The sequence below is a fragment of the Pleurodeles waltl genome, chromosome 3_1 (genome assembly GCF_031143425.1).
Source record: "Pleurodeles waltl isolate 20211129_DDA chromosome 3_1, aPleWal1.hap1.20221129, whole genome shotgun sequence".
In the NCBI taxonomy this organism is placed as follows: Eukaryota; Metazoa; Chordata; class Amphibia; order Caudata; family Salamandridae; genus Pleurodeles; species Pleurodeles waltl.
In genome coordinates this window covers 1,995,608,556-1,995,629,754 of record NC_090440.1, presented here as the reverse complement: position 1 = coordinate 1,995,629,754, position 21,199 = coordinate 1,995,608,556, and the positions used below count along the sequence as shown (strand labels likewise).

Here is a 21,199-nt window from a genome sequence, read left to right as displayed (position 1 = left end):
GCTCTAGGGGATTGGCCTCTTACTTTACTTGTCCAGTACTCCATGACTTCGGCTATCAGATTTTTCAAGCCTTAATCAAAATGCTTGGCTTGATTAGTCATCCTGAGACTGTTTCAGCTTTGTTTGGAGTTCGTTGTTCAGTATCAGTACACTCACCAGGGTTGTCAAATATTTTATTTCCATAGCCACAGCAGGTTCCTTGTAATTACAATGTTACAAATCAAAAGAATCCTACTATGGATCACTGGATTAGTGAAATGTCTAGCATTAACATGTTTGAATATTTATATGCTTTGCAGAATAACTTAGCAAGATTTTAAGCAATTTGCAGAGTTTTTGACAGATTAGCACTTTCATAGCTGAGTAGATAATATTTTCTATTAGAATTCAATTGATAAAATATTCTTGTCAGACATGCGATGCTCTTTTACTACTTTGCCCCAGTGTAGAAATACATTTGAGGATGGGGAGTTTAGGTAGGTTAGTGTTTAGCAGGTCAGAGTGAATTTAAAACATTCTTTCCCCATGGTATGAGCACAATGAACTTTACTGACAAAATAGATCTGGCATACGAAGCACTCAAATCAGAATATAATAGATATGTCCAGTCAGGTGAGAGGAGACTGTTTGAGGCAAAGGGAAATGCAGAAGGATAGAAAACAAAACTCCACTTGACTCAAAATGAACTCATTTTCTTTGAAATCACAATATCACTAATCAGTAAGACGACATTTCACCCATGTGCAATTTCACTCAGCTGCCAAGATATTTCCGTGACTGATACCAACCTTAAACTTATTGTGAACAGAAACTTGTCCGGCTACAATACTGTACTAAATGTGAAAATGTTTTGCTCTTGTCAACCAGGAGTGGCCACATTGGGGTTTGTGCAAGACATTCAGGTAACAGCAAGCAAAGACAGCTGACTAAAACAGAGTGATGACTAACCTGTTTCTTTTTTCTACTTCAGCAACAAGCTCATCCGTGGAGAACTGACCCCGCACAACAAGAATTAGGCTTTTAATGACATCTTCAGAACAGTCCACATCAAGCAATCCCCCAATCACCACTGGCAGACGACTTGGGTTGACCTTGGGTGTAAAACGATCAACAAAAGTATTTAATACACCCGCAATTAGTCATTAACAACCTGATTGATCGAAGTTTTCAATTTAATAGACAGAGGGTAAGGTCATTCAAGCAACCTTAAAGTTCTACAATTACAATTATTAAAGTACTGGTATTGTTAGTTTATTGCATGAAAATGGGGACCTAGCCCCAACACACAACCTGTAACCTTTTTCTGCAAAAATTAAGACAGGTACTTTATAGCAGTCCGAGCTCTGGGGCTGTTAATTCATGAAGCTGTTTACTGTGCTTTGGCATGATTTCCTCAGGAAGGCAGGCTGTCTCCCCATAGTGATGTTCTTATTGCTATTAAGATGGGAGTTTGGAGTTGAGTGAGTGGCACATACTGTAGATGTATACATAGTTTTATTTTGGCCAGTCTATGTCTAATCTAGAAGAAAAGATTTTTCACCAAGGATTGCAGGTTTTATAGTTATGGAACCATGCACTTTTGCTACCTTGGTTGGCCGGACTCAGCAAATTTTGAATGATGGGAATACGTTACAATTGGGTAAATCGAAGTTTACCTAAAACTACAGCAGCATAATGGGGAAACATATCTGTGAAGACCTAAATTGGATGTATAATTCCGCTCTAGGTCATAACTCTCTGTGCCACAAGATATCTTTAAAGTGTCAATATTAACTAGAACAGCTTGTTCACCATGAATGAGTAATCTTATCCAGGTTTCAGACTGGGCACTTACCACTGTTTTTACTGGTGGACTCCTAAAGTTAATTTGGAAGTTTCTCTTTCTGCAGCTATTATTTTAGAGGATAAACTGACTTTCCTTGTATTCCTTGCATAAAGAGACTAAAGTGTAGGCTAAAGTCTATTCTTTCTGAATTTGGAATAAACAGGGATTGACTCACACCTGCTTTGTAAAAGCATGGAATGAATGCAATAGGAGGCAATACTGTATAGGCATTTTGATCATGTGGACTTAGAAGTTGCAAAAGACCACAGTAATATCTTCCTTAAGGATATGCTTCCTTGAGTGACACCTCCTTTTGAATGAGTCACCTTGTTGGCTCAGATTTAGTACAAAACTGAAGTGCACAAGATAGCATTTATAACTAGGATGACTATATGTGCATTTCAGATGGTTGCACACAATCTCCATTTGGTATTTTAAAACACTGATGCCAATATGTTGTAGTGTTTGTAATGCACATGCGCTTTTCAGTCAAGGGGATGCAATCATTTGCTGCATGATTAACTGGAAATATAATTTTCTTTGAATCTTTATGCTTTCTGCAATAAGAAGTTTATGAAATAATCATTTTACTACTAGTACACTAATTTTACAGAAAGCAATGTTTATAACTGCAGTTAAATAGTCAAATATTTGTGTGGATGAAAACTAGATATATTGGGTTAAGTGAATCATACTTTTCATTAACTGTTAGCTTTTCCTCTAAGCTCTGCAAACAAAGAGACCATAACTCTTACCTTCTGAACATAAATTTCAATGTACTTTTGAAGGTTGTTTCGGTACAAATACAGCACCAGGTCATGGACAAAGTCAAAGCGATCACACACGATAATCAGAGGGAGCTGGTCTGTTAGTTTAGCTTCCTGCAACAGTGAGAAAAATTAACTTTAATTACTGCTTTAGTAATCGACAAGTGTTTGCAAATCATGAACAGACAGATGTTTTCATATTTTTAGAGCAACAATCCCAGGCATGTCTGCACCTTAAAAGCAATACTGTGAAAGTCCTCAATTACAGAAATGTTTGTAGCCTATGTGACTGACGGTCAATGACACAAGATACATGGAACTGGCAATCTAGCAAAGTATTCCAGTCCAATCTGCCTTGTCCATGTCCCACCTCACTATAAACAAACACACTTTGGGCTTCAATACAGCATGATGTATGGTAGGTGCACTGTACAAAGAAAGTACAAAAAGACATCAACCCTGAAGAGCATTGGTCTATTCTGCTTTACTCCACTGTATTCACAGGAAGGAAACAAACTGTTTTTTGGGGACTGTGCAAGCCATTGCACATGAAGGATCAAAGCAAGAAAAGGTAAGAAGAATATGGTAGACTCCAAAATCGACTGCTTTCGCAGCAAAACTATTTTATTATTGAACAGAAAAAAACATGCCAAAACGAAATTGGTAACTTATTAAAACAAAAAACAAAAACTGGGATTTTGCTGCAGCAACATGAAATTGGTCCCACTCAAATGAATTCACAATTGGGCTAATCAATAAGAAAGGAAACACTATTACAAAGGCAGTCAACGTACTAAAATGTATGCATCAGTAGTGCAATGTAAGAACAGGGACGGTCACAGGAAATAATGTGCATTTTTCATAGATAATGAAACAATCTACAGTTAGTTGTCAAATAGACAGTCCTTCAGAAAAAGGGGAAATGTCTGCCCAGTTTTAATTTTCAAATCTGAGGGTTCTCAACCATGGAACTAAGAGGGATTTTCAGCAGCAACAAACATAACAAGTAACTAATAGCAATCCAATCCTAGAGTAATTTATCTATGTGAGACACACCTAGATTGTATACAGTTAAGACACACATGATTAGCTTTTCTTTATACACACTTACTTCAGAGCTCTTTCACCTAGGCTAGATACTCTTGCAGTCTCTGGCCTCTGTGGGATGCCACACAAAAGGTGTGGAGACACATTCACAAATTTGATTTCAAGGAAGAAATTCACAGGGAACTATCAAACCAGGAGTGGAAAGGATATACTCTTACACACCAGGTGATACTACAGAAATGAAGCACAGGTGAATAAACCTGTACCTAGAGATTTACCTTGTACAGGTCCTGCACAATCCAGAGACACAAGGAACAGCACAAAAAATAATAGCTTTAATCAGGAACTTGTTGAGATACATTCATTCATTATTACTATTCATGTTAGTGTGCAACACCAGTTCTACAAAGACAGGTGAGGAAAAACATACTACTGATTTCTGTTTGGAAGACTCATTTAAAATTTCAAATGCTTATCCTCTAAAAATAAATCGTCTTTGATGCAAGTTATATATGGATTAACGTAATTTATACAGGTAATTGATTTACTGTTTTACACGTAGAACAAGCATTAAAAAAAAAAAAACATTCTCAAAGTTACTTTATTCAGGGAGGATTAATTTCATAGTAGGAAATGATCATCTACTTAACGATCAAAGAACCATCTAGCCTTTAAAAAAAAAAAACCTGCATCATTTTGGCAATTATCAACGAAATATTAGCATACAATAAAACTCAGCATAAATCTGATACCATAGTTCAGATGGTGTACATCATACAATCAATTTGGTAGACATTAACTTTGTAGTACGAGGCAAGGGACATCTATTATCCAGAAGCACACACTTATATTTACATTTATAGTCTACATCTTCTATTCTGACACTTGTGCACTGCTAACACTACCCCTCCTGAACCTCTCATGCCGACCGTCCACACTCCAATAAGCTAGCTTTTTAGATATCTATGATGCATTTTGATCATTCAGCGTTTCCACCAGGCGATTGGCCATATCCTCCAAGGTCCTCAAATCCAGTTCATGTTCTTCCACTCTTATCTCACCCAGTCAACATTCTTCTGCTATAGTCCATATATGCAAGTCTGCAATCCAGGTTTGGTATCTAGGAGCTACTGGGGAAAGCCAATGTAAGGCAATTCATCTGTTAGCCAAAACTAATCACATGAATGGAAACCTATTTTGAATTGTGTGACCCTTCTTTGGTCAGGCTATCTACCCATAGAAGGCAATGTTTAACTGTTGTGCAAAGCTTTAAGGCTGTCACTTTACAAAGGTGAGCCACCACTAAGGTCCAGTAATCCTCCAGTTTCCTACACAATATCATATGCAAAAAGGATGGGCATCCCACATCACATCTCAGACAAGCTGCATATCTTGTGGGAAAAAGTCTATGTTTTCTCTTAGGTGTAAGGTAAGTGCAGTGTATAAAATAAAAGTGAGCCAACTTACACCTAGAGTTGCTGGCCACATCTTGCTCTAAAGTGCAATCCCTGGCCCATTCGCTATCAGTAAGCATACTGGGTGATTTGCATCCCACAAGCTGCATGCTTGGAGAGGCATGCTAATTCTGTTCTTCTTTAACATGGTGTATAGGCGTAAGATCATACCCTTGCTAGACCCAGCATCGCATATCAGCTCCAACGTATGAGACACAAATGGTTTACATCTCTCATTCTGTTCTGGACCCTTCTGCGAACTCAGGAAACTAACAAGGCCCCAACTGAAATTTCAGTTGTGCCGCCTCGCAGGGAAATAAAATATTTCGCTATGGTATAGGTAACCAATAAACTGACAACACCCCCTGCACCCCCCCAAGAACACTACAGCTGCCACTCCCCACATCATACGCTTATAGAAGTCTATCTGTCAAAAAGGTCAGAGCCACCACACATTCAAATGCTTGGCATGGGGTGGGATTGCAAGCCCTGCCTAATCGCTAACTCTGAGGCAGCAGCCATGTTTTAGCCTTGACATGTTGCAAAGTTAGAACTTTTAACAACAAATTCCTTTGCGTAAAACACTGCTCTTATTCTAGAATCTGTACATTTGGCCCATATGTAGATTAAAGAACAGATGTAAAAATATTTTTTCTACCCAACTTTGTCCACCTTGATTTCAAGAAGTTACTTACCTGTAACTCCAGTTCCCAGACATGGAAAACTTTCCTATAGTTACATGCTTGAATCATTTCCCGTCGTCAGGCTGGGAATCCCTGGTAATCTTAAATAGCAATAACTGTTAAAATATTCACAGGCCCAAACAACACTATTTGTTTAGTAGCACATCCACCTCACTTGAAGCAACCTAATCTTCAAGCAATATGGGGGAGAAGTGTCATGTCTCCTACTCTCGGCCCCCGTAGTCCTCCAAACTCAGATTTTAAGGCACAATATTGAGAAGGGTAAGTAAAGAATAAGCCTCTAAACATGGAAGAGAGAAGTGTCAGAGAACTGGAGTTACAGGTAACTAATTTATTCTCCCACATTGGCATTTTCATATATTCAAATGCTTTAATCAGAATGTAATACTATTAAAGAAAATAGTGGGAAGCAGGCTTATCTTTCCTTAAAACGTTTACCAAGGGCTACCTGTTCCACTGCTGCATCGTTTTCAGAGTACACGTCTAAGCAGTGGTCCTTCATGAACATATGTTTGATCCTCCAGGTAGCTGCACAGATGTCTTGCTAGGCAGTAGAGTGCGGCAGTTGTCACAATGCTCCTGTTGGAATGGACTCGCACTCCTCCCTGGCTTATCTGTGGCAGACGGTAATATAAGCTGAGAATGTTCTATCCCCTGATTGGACTGAGGATGACCTCTTCCAGGGCTGTCCAAAGGGCACGAACAAGTAGTCTGTTGACCTTATTTCCCTGTCTGGTCTGTGTACAATCTGAAGCATTGACTATGTTCAGTAAATGGAGTGATATTTCCGCTGAAGTAGATGGGTTTGGGCCGAAAGAATGAATGACTTTCATTCAAGTGAAAATTAGGTGTGAATTTAGGGATGGTTCTCAATGAACTTTGTCTTTCGTAAAATGGAAAAAGGTTCTTGGATAGTGAAGCCTGCATTTCTGCTTGCTGATGTTAATGGCAGGAGAAGTGCTGTTTTACATGAGACAAACTTTAAATGCACCTCCTGAATTAGCTTAAAGGGAGGATGCATTACCTGATTGAGGACTGTATTTGGTTCCACTATGCAGGTGGAAATGCTCTGAAGAGCCCTTTCAGAAATAGTTTTGTAATTTGCTGGTAGAAGGGAGAGGATGATGCAGTTTCTGCTCTTCTAAATCCTGATAATGCTACTCGATGGACTCATTGGTAAATACTGAAGTCCACTTTTAGGTAGATCCAACAAATGTGAGAATACCAGATCATGTGAGGTTGAATTTGAAGAGGACGAAATATTTGCTCCATACACAAACATTTCCACTTAGCAATGTAAGCTTTTGCAGTTGCTGGAGAGCGTCCTGGTGCTACAGCAGTCTTGAGGGACATTTGAGCTCTAAGCAGTCAAGTACCATGTTATGTTCACCGACTTTGGATCACAGTGACGTAGTTCTCAGTGGTGTCTGGCAAGGTGCTTACAGTTGCGATTTCAGAGATTGCTGGACGTACTGACAGTTGCAGGGGTATGCACTACCAGTGCTGGCGTGGCCACGTCACTGCAATGTGGAACTGAAGGCAATGTTCTGTCTTCACCTTTTGCAACAGCCTGGAAATCAGTGTAAACTGAGAAAAAGGCCTAAGCAAAGATTGTGAACCATCTGATCGAAAGGGCATTGCCAATGGCTTCTGAATGCCAAAGTATCCTTCCAAAGTACTTGAATTTCCTGTTCCTTGGAGTGTCAAAGAGATCAATTATGTAATCAGTCCTTGTGAACTCTGATAGTTGCCTACTGAGTGCATCTGGCCTGATAGTTTTGATGCCCTGGCATATGTTCCACAGCAATGTTGCTCATGTAAAAAAATATCCCAGTCCCATAGTATTTTAGTCTCTTTTGGGAGAGGTAGGAACCATGTTTCCCCTTGTTTGGTGATGTATAACATAGATGTTGTGTGTCTGTTTTGATTAGAGCTGCTTGTCCCGCAAACCTTGAGAAAAATGCTTGTAGACCTAATCTGATGGCACAGTGCTCCAAAAAGCTGAAATAAAACATTTTTCTATATCCAATCTGAGACCTCTGGTCAATAGTTCTTGCAGATGAGCTCCCAAGCCTTCCATGGACGTGTCCCTTGTTCCAGTTGAAACAAGAGACCTGCCTTCAGGTTTGCAGGGAATCTCCAACACAATAGTACTTGTTACAGTTATCTTGTGACTGTCATCCCACGAGCTGTTGGCTTGTTTCCACTGAAAATCCAGTTCTTGTTGTACAGGTCTTATTAAAAGGCTGCAAAAGGGAATGAGATCTTTGCAGGATGATATTGGGCACAGTAAACACATGTACAATCTGACGGTGATTTTCTGGTAGATTGGTTGGAATTGCCTGAAGCTTCAGCACTCTTTCTGATGATGGCAATGCTTTTCCTAAACGTCTCTCTAGTATCGCTCCCAAGACCTGAATCTTTGTTTTTCATATGTAGCTCCAAAGGCACTTGGTGAGGATCAGAGCTGCTTGAGAAAGAAACAGTGCCTTGAACTGATAATGTTGTCCTGCCACTAAAAAGCTGAGGTATATTCTGTGCTTACGGTGGACTGGTGTGCAGAAGTATGCATCCTAAAGTTCCAGGCAAATCTTTTCTCAGTAATCAGGACGACCTCTTTAAGTTAAATCACTTGAAACAAGTGTTTCTTTAGGATCTTGCTGAATTGTCAGAGGTCCAGAGTTTGTCTCCATTTAAAAATCCTTGTTGTAGGAAATTGCCCCTTTTGGCGTGGTCACCCCTCCCTACTTTTTGCCTGATATCTGATGCTAACTTGGCTGACTGTGCTGGGATCCTCCTAACCAGATACCAGCACCTCTATTCTTTCTGTAAACTGCACCATTGCTTCTACAATTGCCACGCCCCTGGCACATAGCTAAGTCTCTTGTAAAAGGTACCAGTGGTACCAAGGGCTTGGTGGCCAGGGAGGGTCCCTAAGGAATGCAGCATGCATCATGCCAACCTCAGGGACCCTTCACCAAACACATGCACACTGCAGCTTCTATGTGCTGTTGGGGCGAAAAAAGGAAAGTCGACATGACACCCGTCCCTGGGTGCCATGCCTACAAAACACTGCCTGGGGCAAAGGTAAGTCACCCCTCTAGCAGGCCTTACAATCCTAAGGCAGGGTGCACTATATAAAAGGTAGGGGCATAGCTGCCAGAGCAATATGCCCCTAGTGTCTAAGTCCATTCTTAGACATTGTAAGTGCAGCGTGGCCATATGGAGTATATGGGCTAGGAGTTTGTCATTACAAACTCCACAGCTCCATGATGGCTTCATAGAAGACTGGGAGGTTTGGTATCAAATTTCTCAGCTCAATAAACCCACACTTATGCCAGTGTTGGATTTACTTAAAAAATGCACACAGGGGGCATCTTAAAGATATCCCCTGTATTTCACCCAACCCTCTAGTATGAGGCTGACCGGTCTGTGCCAGTCTACCACGAACAGACACGTTTCTGACCTCATGGGGTAAGAGTCTGTTCTGGGTGGTGGTACTTCACACCTGCCCCCTGCAGGACCAGTATCACATGGCGGTGAGCCTTAAAGGCTCCTGCCTTTTGTTTTGCTGCCTCAGGGCACTCCAGCTAGTCAAGATGCACGTCCCCCGAACCAGGCCCCACTTTTGGTGGCAGGTCCAGCAGGAAAATTAGTAAGCACCAGGAGTGTCCACGCCACCTACAACCATCTCCAGGGTACCCAGAGTTGAGATAAATCCATCCTGGCAGAAGACTCCATCTTGTTTTGGAGGGTGTTGGCCAATAGGGTTAGGAATGCGTCCCCCTCATCAAACAGAGTGGGCAGAGAAAGGGTTTAGCCCACCCTCAGGGACAGTAGCCATTAGCTACAGCCCTCTAACCTCTAACAACCGTAAATCTAGTATTTCGGAGCACCCCTGAACCCTGCTCTTCAGATTTCTGGCAATCTTAAAAAAGAAGGACTGAAGAGCCATACCAGCAGAGAAGACTCCATAAGACAACTGACTTGGCCCCAGCCCTACTGGGCTGTCTGCAGCTTCAAGACTACTCCTGCAGGACAAGCGACCTCTACAAATCCCCAGAGGACTGCCTCCCTACCCAAGGACCAAGATATACCAAGGGCAGTGGCCCTGTCCACAAATAAACCTCCAAAAGGGACTCCACATCCTCTCCGGAACTGCGAGTCCTGCCCACTCTGCACCCGACGCCCACAGCCTGAGTCTAGAGAAGGGCCCCTAGGCGATTACAACATCAAGTCCATCCTGGGTTGACCTCTCCTGACCAACATGACGAAGCCTGAAGCCTAAATCCAGAGGACACCCCCCCCCCCCACCCGACCACAACCAGCTCCAGTGAAGATTTTGCAACACCTAAAGGCACCCCTGCACGCGCAACCCCCTTTCTAAGTGCCCCCAGTCTTCATAGGATTCTACTGGGTAGCCAACACCAACAATGACATTTGCATTCGGCCAGCCCTGTGCTGCTGGTGGTGAACCCTTGGCGTCTTTCTAAACTTTGCCCTGTGGACACCTTTGCCCCGAAGACTGGGATTATAAATCGAGTACTTAACTGCAAATTGTGTTACTTCTCCTCCCCCAGGACTGCATTGCTTTCTATAAGAAATTGCACCAAGTGCCTACTTTTGAAATTGAACAGTATTACTTACCTGAAAACTGTTTTATCTGTGAATTCCAAACAAAGTGCATTTGATACTTAAAAGTGATACACTGTTGAAACAGTACTTACTTTTTCTAGAACCAAAAGGATCTTTGTAGCAGGTAACAAAGTATATTTTTGATACATAAAAATTGTGCATACAGGTCCTGTGCTAGAGTTTATTCATAGAACATGTCTGCCCACCCAAAAGGAGACAGGCGATGTCTCCTTTTGGGTGGGCAGACATGTTCTATGAATAAACTCTAGCACAGGACCTGTATGCACAATTTTCTGCACCCATCGGTCTGGTGCTATGGACTCCCACGCAGAAGCAAAAAGGGAAACTGTCCACACAATCTTCTAGGATTGATTTGGAGGGTAGGACAATGATGAGTCAAGCTAAGTTTTGATTCTTGGAGCGTAATCGCAAAAATCTTTTTTTCATCTTCATGGCCTTCCATTTCCTTGTCTTAGGTTATGGTTGGTGGTGTAAACTTGGTCACAACCAGACTGTCCCTGAGGGTTGTACGATCGACTTTGACCCCTGTATTGGTTGGGATCTGCATTAGATACAAAAAATAGACAAACCAGATCAGTACTTCAAAACTCGAAATGGCTTTTCTGTGCCTGAATTCAGACTTTGGACAGAAATTTCAACTTGCTTTCCAAACAGGGTCAGACCATTGAGGGGCATGTCAAGTATTTTGTACCTAACTTCCGGACAGAAGATTAAAACTCTGAGCGAGACTTGCAGTTTCGGAACAGCTGCTCCTGCAAAGTGGTGAAAACCTGAATCAGAGACATCTATTGCTGCATCAATAACTGCCACCAGTGTAATTTCGTCCTTGATTAGCTCAGCAGCCCCTTTTTATATCTTATGGGATGAGTTTGAGCAATGGTACAATATACTGTCACATCTGCAAGAGCATTGGCTGCTTTAATGTATGTTGTTGCTATTGAACTAATTCGGACTACCAATATGCCTACTATTAACCTCGAGGAAAGGAGATGGAGCAATGGGCTTAATGAGCAGCTGATGTAATCAAAGAGTCCAGCCTTGGGATAAATGGCATGAGAAACACTGAGGCTGAATCTGGGACGTAATACTTTTTCTCCATATATGGTATCACTGCTAGAACTGTAGTAGGTCTTCAGTAATTTTAGCCCTTTAAATTAAACACAATCCAGAGTAGGTATGGATTTTACAGATTTTCTTGGGTGTTCCTTTAGATCATAAATGAAATACTGTTCCATTTGCGGCATTGGCAAGTTTAGCTTCTTAGCAGCCCTCTCCAATAAGCCATGAAAGCGGGTGTATCATTTGGCAAATGTGGATTAGTCAGCTTGTTACCTTTAGGTATGATGAAGTCATCCCCTGCATTGGTATCTCCGTCTTGCTGAAGTTCTACTCCCTCTCAACATCCAAAAATATAGAACTAGCCAAATCATCCCTGTTCACAGGAGCTGGTGGGACAAGAGGTTTATTGATGGGTCTGGGAGATGGTTCCCTTAAAGGTGAGAGGTGGTGGAGGCGAATGTAGGTAAGTGTGTGTAGATAATAAATGAGCAAATAGTGGAGGTATCAGTAGAGGTATTTGACCAGCAGCATGATGTGGTAGCAATCGTTGTAGTGTGTCCATTTTTTGTAATGCAGACCAAAAAACTATGGGCACCTGCACAACCACTGGTACTCTCCTGTGTCGACGAGGTGCATAAAAGTGTACATGAAGCATAAAATCCTGAAAATCATTATGATGATTAGCCTCCTAAACCATCTCATCCTCAAAATCTGGGACATAGTGTACATCTAACTGTGTTGGATGCACAGTGTCTGACTTAAGGTTGATGAAATTATCTTACAGCTCAGATTTCAAAATTCAACAAGGCAGAGTTGCCATCATTTTTAAGGATGAAAAGGTAGGGTGAAGCAAAAACTGTTGCCATAGATGTTGACATTGATGGTGTCAGTGTGGACTGGGTCAATGTTACAAGCATCACTGAAGCAGTCGTCAACAATGGGCTTGAAGTCGACGGCAGTTAGAGAGTCATTCTTGGTAAGGCCATTGAGGGCGTAGTCTTCATCAATAAAGATTTTCCTCTTTGGTGTAATTGTGTCGGTGAGCCTCCTTCTTAGGAGGCTGCTCATCACTGGAATATGGTTTTTGTACAGTTTGTTTGCCACAACATTTCTCTTTTTGAGTGTTTCCATACCCCAGATTTGAGGAGGTGGCTGCTAGCCCTTTAGCAAAATCGATCCAAATCAGGGAACTGAGTAGGGTGTTCTTTGCATTGCCTTCCCGGAAGTGCTTGAAAGGGCACTTTTCACAGAATCGTCCCCAGAAGTAAGGACACTTCCTTTGGAAGGAGGGAGTTTTTCCTTATCCAGCAAATAAAGTGGCAAACTCCTCTCTTTCAAAACTTTTGACCTAAATTTCTGATATTTCATAACAAGAAGTCTTACGATTAGCGCAAAGACAGTAAATACATTGGGAATGTGGATCATCAGTGCACAGGGGGAATAGGTTTTGTGGAGAGACTACTTCTCTCCATATCCAAGCTTACAGAAAAAGAAATAAGGGTCTCTCCGGGCCAGGAGTAAGTTTCCCTAAAAGAGAACTTGCCATATTCTGACAACTGAAGATGAGGCTGTGGTTCAGTCACAGTGTAGACCAGAAATGAACAGTCTTAAAGTCCCTTAAAGGTAAGGACAAAGCTCTGCCTGGGGAATCCGTCACACATGTAGTATAAATCTAGTTGAAAGGCAACGTAGAATGAGACAAGGTCAAAGGCAAGAAGAGAATGGAGTAATTTGCACAGGCTGCATCTTCTACCATGTTCTGGACCATTATCACTTCTTAATGGAACTAAAGGTTCATGCTTGCTTTTCTTGCGATCCAAAGCTTTGTTCTCAAGCTTTCTCACGCCTTGATAATCTACTTTAAGCACATCTGAGACTCAAGAAAAAATTAGTTAAGACATATTCTAGTTGCAGATAAGATCCTTGGTGCCATTTAGGACACCAAAACAACGCTGCAATGTGAATTAGGCAGGTTCTCTGCTGAACTGGTCCTGTTGAGAGGATGCGGAAGGCCAAAATCAAAGAAATAATGCATGCATCATTGGGTTTCCAGAGGCTGCCAAAAGGGATTGACATGGTGTCCTACCTGGAGCAGTGGATGAGGACAGAGGTGGCCTCTGACTGGTTCACTCACTTTTTTGTGCTAGAGAGGGCACACAGAGTGCCGACGAGACCGCTGGCCCTGGACTGGCCCTCCTATACGGTGGTGGGCTAATTACATTACAGAGACATACTGCTGCAACGTGCCAGAGAGGCAGGACCTTTCAGGGTGGATAACGGAATGATGACCCTATTCCCAGACTTACAGCTGAGGTGCAAGCCAGACGGGCCTCCTACACAGAAGTGAAATGAGCGATTCAGGAGGAGGGCATCCAGTATTCACTCTTGTTCCCAGCCAGACTGCAGGTAATAATGGACGGCAACACACACTTCTACCAAACACCAGAGGAGGCGTGGGCCTGGCTGGAGACCTACAAAGCAGGCACAGATAACATTGAAATGGGAAAGCCAACCCAGTGGAAACGCAGGAGGTCCCGGAGGCCACGGGACCTCCCCCGACAGGGACCTGGGCCGACCCTGGCACAAGGTGACAAAGACAGGAAGGCGGCGCTGAAAGCAGTGCCATTGTTACAGAGCACCAAACCAACAGGAGAATCCAGCAGAGAGGAAACCGACCGGCAAGCACCATCCACTGACTCAGACTATTATCATACGAACGAGATCCCAATAGTTACCCCCCCCAGACCCCCACCCACCCAAGAACATGAACGAACTGGGCTGATACATCTCATCACCATGGATCCTACAATCAGCCCCTGATGGGAAATATTCCCAACTCCACGGGCTCCGGCAACCATGTCCAGCTGATGGCAAGATTACTACATGACCTGTTTCAATTGTTAAAATTAACCTTTAAAGTCTGGGCAACTGTTGGTTGTGGGATTGCCTAGGGAAGTGGGAACTGGGGATTTTTGGTGCTGTGTTAACAAATTACAAAAGTGAGGGCAAATATTGCTGTACTGACGAAGATCCAGGTGGACAGAGGACAAGGGAGGGCAATGGTGTGGCGCTGTCATTGGGGAGGACATGCACTTCACTCTGACCATGATTTACTATTATGGCTGATTACAAGTTGGTAACATGGAATACCCGGGTTATGGCAACCTTCACTAGACAATGCAAAAAGTACACTGTTCCTAACTCTAGGGTGAACAATTAAAGTTTAGGAGCTAGAGCCCTCACACACCCGAAGGGTGTCATGCTTCATCATCGGGAAGCTCCTCGTCAGACCGGCTGGTGCAATGTCTGACGGGCTCCCCTTTCGGGGGCTCTTTGCCGGAGATCTTTTTATATATGGTGGCTGCCGTTGAATCAAGAAGGTCAGGCACTCAATGTGGCAGGAGAGTGGAAAAAATATTAAGATTGATTAGAGACCCCTAAACTAATCTGTTTACTAGCAATACAAAGGGGTCACGATCAAGATTAAAAACATAATTAAGTGGACAATGAGAATAATGCTCAACCACTTTGAAAGCCTGGAGTACTGGGAAATTGTCACCTGACCCCTAGGGTCTGGTCAACATGTTTCGCGTAAATGTGGTCGTGAAAAATCCTCTAACGCTTCATCAGGACCTAAATCAAACTAGACTTCTCCTGGCTATATATAAAAGATATCACTAACCAATTATGTGTGTGAGAGAAAATAGGTACCAGTCACTTACATTTTGAGTAAACTGTCCCGTCAAGAGTCTCAAACCAAAAAAGGTCGCCCTAGAAAAAATAGAAAAATTAAAATACAGAATTCACCCACTCCACCGTTCTACAATTATTCTCCCTACCCTGTTAATCAACATGTACCATGGCAGCCACCCTATCCCTTCTACCAACCTCGCCCCTTTTTGCCATACATGCCTTTTTTAGGCAGAGGCCGGGGCAGAGGTGTTCAATGGGCCATGGAAGAACCCCAGATGATCACCAGAAGCCAGGGGAAGAACCAACCCCGAGAACCTAGTAGTGAATCTTTCTACCAGACAACTCTCTGCGATAGAAACTAGGGTGCTTAATCGAGGTCTGGGCTTTGTTCCCACACCAACTGAAGACCTTTTTAGGTTAAATTGCGAACTTTCACAATTTTTCCGCAAAATTAGATTACAATTCTACTTTTCGGATACACCATCTGATAGTGTCCAGACCGACTCGGGACTCAGGCCTAAATCTGCTTTTACTCCACCACCTCCAACTATCCCATGCGAGGTGTTAGCCTTTGAGAAAGCGGTCTTAACCGACGTAGCGACGATACATCCTAAGCGCCCTTTCATCAATATTTCCACAATCGAAAGGCAGGCCCTAAAGACACTGAATGATCGTGACCCCTTTGTATTGCTAGTAAACAGATTAGTTTAGGGGTCTCTAATCAATCTTAATATTTTTTCCACTCTCCTGCCACATTGAGTGCCTGAACTTCTTGATTCAACGGCAGCCACCATATATAAAAAGATCTCCGGCAAAGAGCCCCCGAAAGGGGAGCCCGTCAGACATTGCACCAGCCGGTCTGACGAGGAGCTTCCCGATGATGAAGCATGACACCCTTCGGGTGTGTGAGGGCTCTAGCTCCTAAACTTTAATTGTTCACCCTAGAGTTAGGAACAGTGTACTTTTTGCATTGATTAGTCGTATTGGGAGTACGTACACTGGACCTTCAATTATCCTGATCCCTCTTTTTTGTTGAAACCTTCACTAGACACCACAAGATCCTGGCGTATCTGAAGAGAAGAGGGGACCAGATAGCATTACTCTAAGAAACGCATATCAACGCACCAGAGGCTCACATGCTACAGATGAAAGGGGCAAGTATTTGCCACCACATACTCTGCGTTTGCACAGGGCATCTGATATGAGTGAGGGCTGGGGAACCCTTCAAAGTCATAGCCACTGACATAGATCAGGACGGCCGATACACCTTGATGGAGGGCAGATTGCATGGGAGAGGCATGTCACCTTGGGATGTATATGTGCCCAACCAGGATCACGTCCCATTTGTGCACACCCTCTCAGGACGATTGGCTAGATTCTCGGAGGGGAGCAGTCACTGGTGAGAGGGAGAGACTTTAATTGCACTCTTGACACAGAAATGGATTGCGCACTCTCTCTTTGCACATAAGACAACGAAGGGACTGACCGACTGGGTAACCCACTGGGGCATGGAAGATGTCTGGCGAATCCAGCACCCCAAAGACAGGGACTACTCATATTTTTCGAACCTTCATCACCTCCACACTAGAATAGACTGGGTGCTATGTACTAAGACTCTCAGCCCGAGGTCATGCACATCGAATATTTGGGGCACACCTTGTCAGACCTCAGTCCATTGCTGCTCACCTGGCGCTGCAACAGGCCCCCAATCCCTACGTGGAGACTCCAGCCAGCAGTGCTAGAAGACATGACTTAAAGACTCCCTCAGGAACATATTATCAATAAGGAGTCCACCACAGCCCGAAGTATAGAATGGGAGGCCTTAAAGGTAGTGACACGGGGACACTGTATGGGAAAGACAGTGGGAATCTGGCAAACCCTCGAGTGCGACCTAAACCGCCTAGAGAGGGAGATACACGACAGAGATAATGAACAAGGCACAAGTCCAGGGGTGCAACAACAGCTGCTTAATACACATGAGGCATATATTGAGATACTGGAAAGGCTGTGTTGCAACAATTATCAGAGGTACCTGGCTTTAATACATGAGGAGGAGGGTAAATCTGGTGGAATGCTAGCCTGGTTGGTGCGCCCTGGAAATGAGGGCATACCAATAACAAGTCTCCGTGTGGCTGATGGGACGTGTGTATACTCCCTTATGGGCATAAAGGACGTGTTTAAAGCTTACTACGTCACTTTATAGGCAGCCAGAGGATAAGCTGCCGCAGACGTTGGGACAACAATTGCAGACACTGCCACTACAAACACACGAGCAGGCAGATAGGGACCCATAATCCCCCCCCCCCAAACCCCACTCCCCCAGGGCAAATCAATATTGTTAGAGGAGGCCTAAGGCTTCCATTAAAAAACTGGCAGCAGGCAAAACACCCGTTACAGACGGACTCCCCATGGAGTTCTATAAGTTATATGCAGACATCCTGGCACCCAAATTGGTTGAACTGTACATGGAAGCGTACAAGGATATTCTCCCGGAGACAATGAGGGAAGCACTAGTGGTCTCCTTGCCCAAAACTAAATCTAAAATAAACCTCAGTGAATGATTTCTGACCACTATCCATGCTGAACTGTGAATTCAAGATACTGAGAGAAGCCATGGCTAACCAACTACTCCCTCATATCTCCCAACTGATACATGAAGACCAAAATTGTTTTATACCCGCATGCAACATATCCCTGAACCTTAGACGTTTGTACTCGCTTCTGCAGGTCCCTCATGACATGCGCCTATCAATTGACTTAGAGAAAGCATTCAACTCATTGAGATGGGATTACCTGCTGGCAGTGATTATCAGGAAGGCACTAGGTGAACAATGGGTGAAGTGGGTGGAGCTACTATTTAGTTTTCCAGTGGCAAGTGTGAGGACAGGCAAGACAATCTCAGAAGCCTACAGAATATTCCGAGGCACAATGCAAGCTGCCCTCTCTCCCCCCCTATTTGCCATTGCTATTGAACCCCTCACCGCTCAGTTCCGTGCGCAGGGCCGTGATAGGGAAGTGCTGTGGGGCACCACCAATCATATCTCGCTGTATGCAGATGAACTTGGGCCTTAAATATACTTGAGGAGTTTGGGGCCCTTCATGCCTTAAAGTGAACAAGGAGAAACATGTGTATTCCCACTGCTTGCGGACACTGTGCGCTGTATCACCTGTACCCCTGATGTCCCCTGGTCTCCCCGCACGTTTAAATACCTGGGGATACAAACATTCCACAACCTGCGAGATCTCCGTGACGGAAACCTAGGTAATACGCTCAGGTCCCTACGTTCTTGTGTAACATTCTGGTGCTCCCTTAGACTCTCCCTGATGGCAGGGGTGTCCTTGTAAAAAAATGATTATGCTGCCCTGCTTACTATATTTCTTTATTAACCTACCAGTGAACGTACCAACACGCTGGTTTAAAGACCCAGATATCCTCCTTTGGGATGGTGGACGACAGACATCCCTCTCTACTCTGCGTCCACCTACCGATGGAGGAGGCCTGGGGGTGCCAGTCTTTGAATTCTATGATTTGGCTGGTCAACTGCAGTGGGTCGCGAAATGGTTTGCGGGTAGGAACCACCTGGACCTGGCCACAACCCAGGGAAGGGTCAGCGTAGAGCTGTTGTTAGCGAAGATCCTGCACCGCAAGGTTCACTTCCCGACCCAAAGTACGCTATAAAAAGTGGCCCTGATCTGTTAGCGACTGAGCCTGAGGTGCACTGGCGTGAAGGTCCCATACACCCCTGAGCTGCCCTTGACAGGCATAGAAGTGTTTGGGGAGCGTGTGCAGTGATGCCCACGCTGCTGCCTGACGCTAGTCCAGGACTGGAACTCCGCACGCTACCGCAGTGGTTGCAGCTGTTGTTCTGGTCCGGGGGTTGCTTCTTAGCCAATGCGTAGCACAGTTTAATGCAGAGAACAACCCATTTAGAGATGGTGCTCTTCTGCATTGCATTGCAGGACCTTTCTTCGCACCTACATAACGGACAAAGAGTTGATCATCCACCAGAACTCTTTAGTATGACTAAGCTAGAATGCAAATGCCATTTTTGGGTACAGGCGGTAGATTCTCTCTTCCTTAGAAGAATGTGGGGATGCGTAAAAAGTAGGAAAGGTGATGGACTGGCCTCCATGAAAGGGCATTACCACTTTTGGTAAAAATGAAGCGCCGATACGAAACCCCATCTTGTCAGGATGAATGGAAATAAAAGGTGGATTCAAGGAAAGGGCCTGGAGCTCCTCACTCAGAGGTGATGGTGACTAGAAAAGGCTGTCTTTAAAGGAAGAAGCCAAAGTGGACAATTATGAAGTGGCTCAAAAGGAGCACACATCAAGAAGGTAAGAACCAAGTTCAAATCTCACTGGGGCAAGACGAACGCAGGAGGAGGAAACATATGGTTAAGAACCTTCAGAAATCTACCAACAATGAGAGATTTAAACAAGGAGGGTTGGTCAAGCAAGTTGAGGAAAGCCGAGATGGCAGACAAATAACTCTTGAGGGTGCCCAGAGGAGAGCCCTGCTGGGCTAGAGAAAGAACAAACAAAAGAACATCTGAAAGAGCGGCAGAAGGGGGTGGAGGAGATCAAAAGACTTGTTTGTACACCATGCCAAAATTTGTTTAAACAGGGGTATACCGTTTTGGTAGGGGGATGCCTAGCTGCCAAGATAATGTTACAGACTTCATGGTGGGGAGGGGGCAGGCATGACGCATCAGTCATTACTGTCTGATCTGGTTGGGAAAGGGAGAAGGATCTGCCTTTGATCCAACTGCGGTTCAAAAGCCACCACTGCAGATCTTGCATACTTCCCTTCGAGATCTGGACCATGTCAGAGAGATTCCCCTAATGCTGCGCCCACTAGAACTTCAGGTCCCACTGCAGAATCTTGCATAAGCCATCCGGCATGTATCTTCAGCAGGATGAGTCATTCTCACCGAAATCCAAGAAAGAGGCTGAAACATCAGTATCTTAGCCTGAATATCCTGGACTAGGCCCGAAACTGCACTGTGTCCAGAACAGCTCCGATGAAAGGGAGCGCCTGAGAGGGAGTCAGGTGTGACTTTGGCAGGTTTATAGAGAACCTCAGCGAACATAAGAGATCTCCCACAGCCAAGTGGTGGGAGACAACAGCCTGGGATGATGCTGCCTTTAACAACCAGCTGTCGAGGTAGGTGAAGACTGAAAACCCCGACCTGAGCAGATGGGCTGCGACTACCGCCCTCACCTTGGTGAACACCCAAGGAGCTCTGGTAAGGCCAAAGGGGAGCACAGTAAAGTGAAAATGCTTGTGGCCTACCATGAACCGCAAGTAACATTTGTGAGCAGGCAGGACAAGAATATGAAAATATGCACCCTTCAAGTCCAAAGCTCCCATCCAGTCTCCTGGGTCCAGGGCAGTTAGGACCAGAGTGAGCATTTTGAACTTCTCCTTTTTGAGGAAGAGATTGAGGGGGGGGAGATAGGATAGAACATAGGCTTGTGCCCTTCTTTGGCACCAGAACCTACTTCTTGCGCAGAGACCCTCTCTATGGCTCCCCTGGCCAAGAGAGCCATAACAGCCTCACAGAGAAGTGCCAGGTGATCCTCCATAACCCTTTCGCAGGATGGTGGCATGGATGGAGGGGCAGCCTTGAAGGGGTGGGAGAAACCCTTGTGACTATTTGCAAACCCACCTGTCTGACATGATGGATCCCCAGCGGGGAGCTGATGCCAAATTCTGCCACTGACTAGCCCCTGATTGGGAAGCGCCAGATAGGAAGGTTTGGAGGCTACAGAGGAAGGGGTGGTGGACTGGGCCGACCGCTGGCACACTCATTCACAAGGACATTGGATCCCACATCCCCAGCCACACAGAGGCTGAACATCATGAGTGGCACTGTGGCTGGGTGGAAAGGGATGCGGTTTTGTGCCCTTCCATACCAACAAAAGGGGTAAAAAGCAGTCGGGGGGGGAAGAGGGGTAAGGGGCAGCTGTGATGCCCAAAGATCAGGCAGT

The 21,199-nt window shown here is 44.4% G+C and overlaps 1 protein-coding gene across 2 annotated transcripts in view; it reads right to left on the bottom strand.

The window, feature by feature from the left end:
* Window positions 1-21,199, bottom strand: part of CLTC (clathrin heavy chain) — a 723,592-nt gene that overhangs the window by 338,719 nt on the left and 363,674 nt on the right. For both annotated transcript variants that reach the window (XM_069226425.1, XM_069226426.1), the window contains exons 15-16: window positions 2,581-2,706; window positions 949-1,091 (exon numbers count right to left, since the gene is read on the bottom strand). In XM_069226425.1, the coding sequence (XP_069082526.1) occupies window positions 949-1,091; window positions 2,581-2,706 (269 nt within the window). The remainder of the gene's footprint in view (window positions 1-948; window positions 1,092-2,580; window positions 2,707-21,199) is intronic.